The sequence below is a fragment of the Pinus tabuliformis genome, chromosome J (assembly GCF_031772625.1).
Source record: "Pinus tabuliformis cultivar Carrire ecotype Pingquan chromosome J, CPIR1, whole genome shotgun sequence".
Taxonomy (NCBI): Eukaryota; Viridiplantae; Streptophyta; class Pinopsida; order Pinales; family Pinaceae; genus Pinus; species Pinus tabuliformis.
The window spans coordinates 544,205,303-544,216,587 of NC_142295.1; the positions used below are offsets into that span (position 1 = coordinate 544,205,303).

The 11,285-nt window shown below is 32.7% G+C and overlaps 1 protein-coding gene across 1 annotated transcript; it reads right to left on the reverse strand.

Annotated features, from left to right (window-relative positions):
* Nucleotides 1–7,006: 7,006 nt before the first annotated feature.
* Nucleotides 7,007–8,242, reverse strand: LOC149228162 (glutathione S-transferase U19-like). Its single transcript, XM_089378068.1, has 2 exons — nt 7,807–8,242; nt 7,007–7,551 (listed from the first exon to the last, which is right to left on the reverse strand). Exons 1-2 carry the CDS (start codon nt 8,119–8,121, stop codon nt 7,180–7,182), a joined length of 687 nt encoding a protein of 228 aa, XP_089234194.1. The 5' UTR covers nt 8,122–8,242; the 3' UTR covers nt 7,007–7,179.
* Between the last annotated feature and the right edge of the window lie 3,043 nt (nt 8,243–11,285).

Here is an 11,285-nt window from a genome sequence, read left to right on the forward strand (position 1 = left end):
GGAGATTCCAACGTATCGATGGATCTCATGGTTGGGTGGATAAGAGCAAGCATGTAAGATGCAGGTGAACCTCTGGAGCGTTAATTCTTGTGTCTGACAGACCAGGTATGGGTTATTCACCAGACTCAAACTTCTGTATTCCGTATACTGGTGTATAGGAGGGAAGTATAGTTAAGCTTAAGTTCTGTTGCTAACTAGATAAAAAGTTTACCTGAAGTATTATAAACAGTTCTATGAGCATATATTACTGACTGTTCAAGTCAAACAAACAGAAATCTAGTTGCTATATAAATGCATGTTAATTGTGAGATAAATGCATGTTAACTGTGAGATAAATGCATGTTAACTGTGAGAGCCGAAGCTTGTTAACTGTACAAATCGATACATGATAGCTGTAAAAATCAATGCATAAGTAACTGTAAGAGTCGATGTATGTGAACTGTAAGAAGGTGATGCATGGTAGTTGCATAGAAATAACTAGCTACTTAAAGCCGAGGTATATCTGTATAAAAACCTCACGAAGGTCTTCAGTACCATAACAGTAGATGCATGGCGACATATGCATGAATGATTCACTGGCGAAAAGATTCATTAACAATCTATAACCGTAGAAAGATTTATGGGAAACAACAGATCAAACATTGAATAGTCGTATTACTGCAACAGTCATGAAACACATTGAACACTAAGTGCCATTTATAGAATACGGTGAGGCCGTTCCAAGAAAGCTCATCGAACCTTGTACCTAGGGTTTAGCTCACTATACATGTAAACAAGTGAAAGACGACTGTATCAACGTAGAATACAAACGAATAACATCATTTAACAAGTAAAGGCACTATGATGGCAAAGGACCGCTAAGGTAAGCGGCCATTTAACTGCCATATACAGTCACGAATCGTCGAGTGAACGGAGGGTTATTATAAACAAACCCTCGTTATTATAAACAAACCCTCGAAAGGGATATGCCGACTCTGTTAAATAGAGAAACAACAATAACATTAAATGTAACAGACTCCATACATTCTGGAAAAGCAATTTCTTATGTATATAGACAAGCAAGTTATTGCTATAATATAAGCTAACGAAAACATATTCATCGTATCCAAGAGGAAGAAGAAATACACATATGTTAGCATGCGATAAATAAAACCCCGATGGGTATGGCAACAGCCTGTTCATAAATGTCCAGAGGGCCGAGGAAAAACCCTGGCCTCTTCATACACAGATACACCTTAAGAGATCACAATGAATACCCAAAACAGTAAGAGAACTGAGATAAACAATTATTCCGACTTAAACTGAGTCCATTTGGTTCGGGCGAGGAAGGCCGTGAACTCTTAAAACAAAATATACAAATTCTGGGCGAGGTACCAAAAAAATACATTTATCATAAGACTTTATAACCCGATTGGACGCGGGTGTCGGCATGGAAAGGCCGACCGCTAATCTCAGTCAGGGTTTGGGGCCGAACAGAGGAACCCTGAGACAACAAAAGAGTTGCCATGAGGAACCCTCAGGCCAAGAAACGATCCAAGTAAACCCTTAATCATCTGAGCTAACCAAAGCTCTGCATCAACTCGTGGAGAACAATTACCTGTGCATATTCGGTGGCATGACCTATCCTTGAGCAGTGGGAGGATCGAGAGGCAACCCCTGCAATAACAAACGCTTCAAGTGAGCCGTGAATGTATTAAACGAAGCGATAAACCCTGTGTATTAAGGCACCGAGTATATAACTATTCAACAAACTGTGATAAAACTCTGAAATCGGCGGTCAGTTACCTGTAATAGCTGTGCAGAACTTGGCATAAGGTGTAGACAAGGAGTCGCTGAGCTGAATGAACATTCGACCAAACCAACAGGTGCAAATGAACCCGAATCATGTGGCTTATGGATTATAAACCCGCTAAACCCTGGAATAATTGTGAACCCTCCGATCTCCTCAGATAATCTTCACCGTTCATCCAAGCGGAGGATTGGCGCGTAAACCTCAGCGGTCTCCCCGAGACTTAACATGGACCTTGCACGGAGCTAGCCACCTGGCCAAGGTAGGTGAAGGCATTTACACTTCCGTCACACCTGGCACCAGAGTTAACCGGAGACAGCCAACCGATTGGAATGATAACCGTTGACCTTACCAGATGCCCAACAAATCGTATTGTAATAATCAGAAAGGAACATTATGATATAGGTTTAACATATGTTTATGTGAACCTTGGATGCATATCGGTATTCAAGAGCCGAATTATATGCATGTGTAAAGTAGTGTCATGACCGTATGCATATATATGGAGGTTCATAAAGTGTTAGATTTACAATTAATTTTTTTTTTTTGTATGGTATATTACCGTGGAGTCGTGACATCATTCTTTATTACTGGTATTTTTCACAGAGATCAAGAAGTTGAAAATAATTATTTTGGAATCGCAGATCCCTGATTTTGGAGTTTTATTTTTGGCCCATGAACTCTGCAATACCCACCCTCCAGAAGGACCATGACGCCAACTCCCCGGGTTCGAACAGTGGCGCAGGATCCGGCTCCTTGTAATCCTTTTCCCTCGTCTGTGCCGCAGTCCCCAGCGGCTGCCTCTCGGAATACTTGTCCGCCCCGAGCTTAACGTTTTCTTCTTTTCCTTCCATTTCAACACAAAGAACCAGAGGATTTCAACACAAAGAACCAGAGGATTCTGAGACTGTTTGAACTCAGTCGAAACAAGGAGCTCCCCGGAACAATACACTGCGGCTGCAATAGCTCGTCCCCCGATCGGAGTAGCCTGTCAGGGGATGTCAGGCCCCATTCCCTGCGATTCGAATCCGATTTTTTGTCAGGCCGTGGCAGGAATGTCAGAATTGCCTGGGAGGGTGGCGGAGGGCGAAGACATTCCGGTGGCCGGAGCTGGACGATTTTCCGGCCGGTGCCGGAAAACGGGCCATTCTACCGCCTAGGTAGATTACTCCTATTTTTTACATGGCATGATAACAAAATTTTCAAATATTATAACTTTGATGTGGAAATATTTATGTCTTTAGAGATTTTAATATATCTATAAGATATTGTTTTCCTTTTAAGACTCATTTTACAAATATTAATTAAAAGACATTAAAATATTTTTGAGCAAAATTTTGGATTATTTGTGTTGAATTAATGTTTTTACTTTATTTTAGGAAATGGTATTGACTTTAGTAAAGAATTAAGATGTTTAAAATTTTACCTAGAATTTTAATGTGGTAATTTTTTTTGTTGAAGGTAAATTTATGATCATATATGTTTTAACTATATAAAACATTTAAATTAAGTATATTTGAGTTGTGAGAAGTTTACAAGAGAAAAATAATATATTAGTCAATATTATAATCTAAGTTACAGGGTTCAAAGTGTATGGAACTTATTTGTAAGTGTAGAGCACTGAGAACACAAATCCAACGATAAGTTACAGGGAAGTTACAGGGTATGGAACTTATTTGTAAGTGGAGAGCACTGAGAACACAAATCCAGCGACTCAATTTAAGTTCAGAGTGTATGGAACTTATTTGTAAGTGGAGAGCACTGAGAACACAAAATAGTATATTAGTCAATATTATAATCTAAGTTACAAAATAGTATATTAGTCAATATTATAATCTAAGTTACAGGGTTCAGAGTGTATGGAACTTATTTGTAAGTGGAGAGCACTGAGAACACAAATCCAACGACTCAATTTAAGTTACAGGGTTCAGAGTGTATGGAACTTATTTGTAAGTGGAGAGCACTGAGAACACAAAATAGTATATTATTCAATATTATAATCTAAGTTACAGGTTTCAGAGTGTATGGAACTTATTTGTAAGTGGAGAGCACTGAGAACAGCTATTCAAAGCCGAAACAAATCCAACGAACAATAAAAATAATAAAATGATGATGATAAGAACAAGAAATGAGAACAACTTGATAAACCACATAGGCTATACCCTAGCTTCCATGCGAACTTGCTTTTTAGAGTTCCTATGGGTTGAAACACTACCCTACATAAACTTACCTCCCCTTAAAATACTAAATTTTGAAGGTAAACACACAATAAAATTTAATATTTTGAGATATTTAACACATTAAATTACTAAATTTGAATGGTAAAAAATAAATGGATTTAGTAAAAGTAAAAAATAAAATTGTTTATAAATATTATATAAAATTGATAATAACAAGGGCTACATAGTAGCTAGTCCATGTCCCTGTCGCTTAGTTTAAATATAGCTAAATTAAAGTAGAAAACAATAAAAATACAAAGATTTAAAATTTTAAAATGTTATAATTAGATTAATTCTAAATTGTAATTAAATGCATTATTAAGTTTTGTGAATGAACATTATTTGTATTGGAACATAGAAATAATTACTAATAGTTTATATTTGGCTTTTTATAGTTTGTGGATATGGCCTTATGAAAATCTTATTATTAGACCTGGGTATAGAGATCCTATCATAAATTTCTATTATAGCTTGGTTTGTGAATATGAGAAATTTTATATTTATTCGTATTACAAACATCTTATTATTTTGAATATCATTCATTCATTAATAGTGTAAAATCTATCATATGTGGTTAAGTTCGCACAAAAACCTAAGTGACCTCTATCCCTTAAAAATATAATGTAAAAATAAATATATATCTCAAATACCATTAATAAATCTTTTTAAATTATATATGTGATTTTTAATAATCATTTTAAGTTATATGTAATTTTAAATAATATATTTTTTATTAGATTATATTAATCATTAGCTATTTATATATATAGGAATATAAAATGATCACAATAATTTTAAGTATTAAGGGGTTTTTGCGCATTATATTAGATATCGCATAGCGTCAATCATCACTTCCGGGTCTTGCACCCGGTAACCAGGACTTCCCAGGAGGGTCACCCATCCCAAGGGTGAAGAAGTGGGATTGAAATTAGTGAAATGAATCACATAGCGTCAATCATCACTTCCGGATATCACATAGCGTCAATCATCACTTTCGGGTCTTGCACCTGGTAACCAAGACCCTGTAACCAGGACTTCCCAGGAGGTCACCCATCCCAGGGGTGAAGAAGTGGGATTGAAACTAGTGAAATGAATCACATAGCGTCAATCATCACTTCCGGGGCTTGCACCCGGTAATCAAGACTTCCCAGGGGGTCACCCATCCCAGATGGCCTCTAGCTCAAGTGCGCTTAACTGTGGAGTTTTCCCCACAATCAAGCCCACTTAGCTTGCTACCCCATTTGCAAAACTTTAGCAAGTATTGTGCCTCATGAACCATTCAAGTAGAGTTCCCTTATCACTTTCCCAAAACAAATTGTATCATAAATGCCCATCTAACATCTTGTTAATTAATAGAGGTAATGGGCACATTAATAGAGGCAAAGGGCAATAACATGTTCAATTTGATAGCCAATCAAATTGAACATAAATAAATTAAACTATTTTTAAAAAATCATATATTACAATATGTAATGTTATGCTATAGATTTTTTTTGCAATTTTTTTAGTCAAACCCAAAATAATATAGGTTTGACCAAAAACTCATTAAAATATCCACTTGCAACAAAGATAATAATAGTATATTATTTTATATATATATATCCAAAAATTAATTTAAAAATGATTTTCTAATTACAAATTATAAAAAATATCATTTTGAAAATTTTATTAATTTAAAATATTTTTTTCCAAAAAATTATCATTTCGAAAGATTTTATTATTTTAAAAAATTGTCTTAAATATTTAATAAAAAAAATATTTTAAAAGATAAAAAATAAATAATTTATGATCTATAGATATTTAACAAAATTGAAAACTTATTTTCCCTTGCTAATGATAATTTATAGACAACACAATTAACAACTTATTTTCTTAATAACTACCCACCTATTATTCTAGATAACATGATTTTTATTATTTAACTTTAATAAATTAACTATACTTTCAAATAACAATCAATAATAACTACCTCACCCCTGATTAACAAGTAATAAATTTCCCCCAATAACAACTTAGGGATCTGTAATCATCTTAAATAACGGAGTTGTCTATAATGCGACTTTTTGGAGATTCCGGTAACGGAATCCAACGGAAGAAATTGAGGTTAAATCTTGATTTCTTGTCGTTAAAATGGTTTTTTAACTGCATATTTGGATTCAGCACCCTCAAAAACCCCTGGGACGCTTTCATTGTGCAGAAACTAACTATCAAACATGCGATTCCAATAAATTCCTGCCGGATTTCGACCGGAAAAACCCGCCAAAAAAGCTTTCAAAAAGTCGCGTTATAGACAACTGCTTAAATAACACTCAGTAATAATTACCTCTGCCACTGATTAACAAATAATAAATCTTCTATGTTGCCACTATTAAAACAAAAAGCCTCCATTCACATGAAAGATAACTCCGTAACTCGAGAATCTGACAAAAACTGAAAGGTTTTCTGTCAGAGCATTTATAGTTTTATGATAGACATCCATAGCATCTGAAATGTATCTCAAATCAGCTATAAATTTAAAAAGTGAAAGTGGAATATTAAATCATTTTTAAATTTTGGAGATAAAACTTGCTTTTAATAAGGTCACATTACTCAGCCTGCAGCCACATTTGGATTATCTGGTGGTTAAATCATGGCATAAAATAGACCAGGCATCAGAAACCAGAGGGTGAGAAAAACATAATTTACATATTTCTTTCACACAACATCCATGAAACCTGTATGTACAGAACCTTATGATGAATCCATAAAATCATAACATCAATGGCAGCCTGCAGCCACATTTGGATTATCTGGTGGGTAAGCCATGTCATAAAATAGATCAGACATCAGAACCCAGAGGGTGAGAAAAACATCATTAACATCTTCTTTTCACAAAGCATCCATGAAACTTGTATGTACAGAACCTATGATGAATCCATAAAATCATAACATCAATGGCTCATATTTACAGAAAACAGAACAAAGATGTGCAAAATTATGACATGAACATCAAAGCATATAACAACAAGAAATGGATGATTTATTATGGATTCAAAGGGACATGACTTCTGTAACACTGTTCCTATCATAACACACAAAAAGCACAGCACAGTAATCTTGTTCAGTCCAGTTCAGTCCAGACTCTACTCCATATATGAGATACCACACATATATTTATAGATATAAAAGTTTTCAGTCAGAGCCAACAAATCTCTGCCTTATCTGCATAGCAAATTCTGCAACCTTTTCAGGGTGTGGAAGGACTTTCTTGACACTCTCTCTCTCCATACATGCATTCACCCACTCATGAAGCCTTGGGAACTGAGTCTCTAATGGTATCTTCCAGTTACCCATTACCTCCCAGGCTTGGAACCAAGAGGCAAATGGAATGAATGCAATATCCATGTACCCAAACTTCTCCCCTCCAAAATAAGGCTTAATGCCTCCAGAAAGCTCATCAAGCGCTCCTTCCAACAATCCCAGGTACTCCAACATGTTACGCTTAGCCTCTTCCTGGGCTTCCCCTTTGCATTTCATAATGAGGGCACCTCCATTATCATATATCTGCACAAATGAAAGAGAGGAATCAAGAAACCAAGAAACCCATGTTGTGCAAATGTTTGGTGATAAATTATATGGATTTTTCTAAAATTTTAAACATATCAAATGGGTATTTCATTCATCATTTAAATAAGATAAAATTATCAAAGTGATACTCTACCATCATCTAAATTTGAAAAAACTTACTTAAGGCAGTTGAATCAGAAAAAATGATATCTAAACTAAAAAGTAATCAGAAATCTGAAAATTTTGAAATACCTTCTTGTCTACAAAATCCGCCCAAAATCTTGCTCTGGCTCTTTCATAAGCAGAGGAGGGCATAAAAGGATTGGTGTTGGGCCAAGCCTCATCTATGTATTCAACTATGATGAGAGACTCCAAGACAGGCTTGTCATTGTGGATGAGTACTGGTATCTTCTTGTGAATAGGATTCATTTTCAATAACAATTCACTCTTGGAGGCCAGATTCTCTTCTTGGTATTCATATTTGACACCCTTCTCTTCCAATCCAACCAAAACCCTAAGACCAAATGGACTGGCCCATAAGTTCAACACCTTAACCTGATTCTCCATTTTGCCCTCTGTAAAAACTGAAAATGATTCAGACCAGACCAAACTTATCTCTGATTCAGACCACACTAATCTCTGGATCAATGGATGTCTGTACCCCTTGCTTGAATGTTTGGTTACATTCCAAATAGCTTATTATATAGTGAGTGAGAGAGAGATGCCGTGGTCAATAAGAATAAGGAACAGGCTGAAACCATCCAGCTGGGACTGACCAGTGCGTGAGCAATCACGTCACAGTGCGTTAAAGATCACCGCCATTGATCTTTGCTGGTATGCAACCTTGGGATGATGGTAGAAAAGATTTATTAATTTATTGTCTTGGGATGAAGGTCAGAGTGTTTGAATCATTTTTTTTAGTGGAAATGGATTCAGTATTAATCAAGAATGGTTATTAAAAAAAATTAAACACTTAAAATTTTGAAATTTAACAATTTTAATTCAGATTTCCAAAAATTTTTACCGAATTTCGAATCTTTGTCTTGGTTCATGATCTCCGTCTTTAGTGACAAATTGTTCAAAGTTCGTGGTCTCTATCTTTCATGATCTCCGTCTTTAGTGGCAAATTGTTCAAAGTTCGTGGTCTCTATCTTTAGTGACAAATTGTTCAGAAGTTCAGGCGCTGTGGGGACTGTGGGTTTCTTTAATATTTCTACTTACTTTGTAGGTTTCTTTAATATTTCAACTCACTTTCATCATAGCATATTTTTAAAAAATTTAAAATATTTTATCTCACTTCTGCCAAACGTATAAGTATTTTAAAATTAAAATGTATATAAAATTTGTTAAAATAATAAATTAAATTACATAAAAATAAAGTTCATAAATTACATAAAAATAAAGTTCATAAATTACATAAAGTTCATGAATGCAAAGTTAACGTGTTACACAAGTAATATGAATTCAGAGTTGACATGTTGTGGGCACTGTGGGTTGCATATTTTAAACTTTTCTAAAATATTTTCCCCCACTTCTATCGTCTTTACCCACAAAATTGTTCAAAGTTGAAGGCATGAGGGTTGCATATTTTTAAATTTTCTTCAATATTTTTTTTCACCAAGTTAATTGTTATGTAAAGATAAATTTGTTCAAAGTGGAAGCTAGGAGGTATATTTTTAATTTTTTTTTTTCACAGATTAAACGTCAAAAAAAATCTCATAAATTACGAGTTTGATTAGTTTCACTATAGGAAGTTAAGGAGGCCATCGAGATTGAGAAGCATGTCATTAATCTCAACAAAGATAATGGATAGAAGTTAAGTAGAAGCTCTTTTTTTGAGTGTCTCTTATCCTTTTTTTTTATTAATCCGTTTTCTTGTAATTTCTTTCTTCTTTTATTATTATTATTAATTATTTATTTCTATCTTTTTCTCTCTATATATATAATTTTTAAATTAATCATTATAGGAATAATAATGCTTGAGTGTCTCTTATCTTTTTTTTTATTAATCCGTTTTCTTGTAATTTCCTTCTTTCTTTTATTATTATTTATTTATTTCTATCTCTATATATATATTATTTTTAAACCAGTCATAATAGGAATAATAATTATTAAAATATTATTTTTCATAAATTAAACATTATTAAAAAAAAACCTCTCTCTTGATTGTTTTGTTTTAATTTTAGTCTTCTTTAATTATTATTTTTGTTATAGGGTCTTGATTTGTTAACTCCTATTTATTATTATTATTATTATGTTCCCTGTATTTGATTGACTTGGATTGTTTGTTTCTTATTAATCTTTACTTTTTTGGATCTTTCTTAATTAATATTATTACTATTATTAATTGTAATATTATTATTCTTAAACTAGCCGTTATATTAGTCGTTATAAGAATATTATTTGACCTTAATAATCATTACTAAAATATTAATTTTCTATTGGTCTCTACATCGCCCTCTGTGCCATGCTCTGCATCTTCATATGGTTTGGCGTCGACAAAATTTTCTCCTATGTGATTTCTACCCAAAAGACTCTCCTTAATGTAATATGGATCAAAGATTTTCTCCTATGTGATTTCTATCGAAAAGACTCTTCTTAATGTAATATGGATCACAGAGTTTCTCCTATGTGATTTCTATAGAAAAGACTCTTCTTAATGTAATATGGATCACAGTAGCCTGAATTCAAAAATATACAACCTATTAGTAATACTCTTTCTTCTTTTTTCTGTATTCAAGCTTCTGTGATCCATAATGAATTAAGCAAAGTCTTTAGATTTTCTCTTATGTGATTTCTATCAAAAGACTTTGCTTAACCCTTTCTTCTTTTCTTTTTTTCTCTTTATTTTTTTAACATCATTTATATTTTCTGTATAAATATTTTAATATTATATAATAATAATACATATTACTTTAATGATTTTTAGATTGATTTTATAATAAAATTATATAATTCTTATTTTATAATAAATTAATTTATTGCTTTTTTTTTTTTTTTTGCATTTTCTTAGACACATGTTGTTCTATTCCATTTATTTTATTTATTTTTATGAGTTTCCTTAACTAACGGTTTGATTTTTTGGATTTTTTATAATATAATATTATATATTGACTTGTTCAACTTTATATATATATAGGTTTATTCTCTAACCCAATGTTTAACTTTTAATTAAAATATTTTATTTCCTAAAGGCTATCTGTTGAAGTCGATGCATCTCTACTATTTAAACAAGATTACATATTGGTTTTTCACCTCTGTCTTGAAGATGAACCACATTTGATGATTAGAAACTTCAACCGACAACTTATGATGTGATTAATGCGAAAGGCATTATCAAAATCAGTATGGATCACAAAAGTCTAAAATCAAACCTTTAATTTGATTAAAAATTATATTATTTCAACTCCATATACAATTACATTAAGTTATTAAGTTATTTATTTTCTATTGGTTAAAATAATAAATTTAAATTGTATAATCAAAGTGTTAAATTCACTTACACCTTCCAAAATAAAATTTTGACAATAAAAAAATTATAAATTTATCAAAAATTATATTATTTTATGTATACTGTATCTTTATTTTAGATAACGTTCATTTTGATATTTTATGAGCGCTATATTTTTAGTTAATCTCACATATTGAAAGTTTCTTTAAAGGACCTCACATGTAGCTTTTAAACAATTAAAAAAAATATGCTACGTAATTCCAACTTATTAAGCAAGTCA

Bases quoted from the DNA above. Each gene is read 5' to 3' on its own strand.
- LOC149228162 (XM_089378068.1), bottom strand. From the start codon at position 8,121: ATGGAGAATCAGGTTAAGGTGTTGAACTTATGGGCCAGTCCATTTGGT. The intron at 7,552-7,806 runs GTATTTCAAAAT...TCATTTGTGCAG, and splicing joins CGGATTTTGTAGACAAGAAG to ATATATGATAATGGAGGTGC.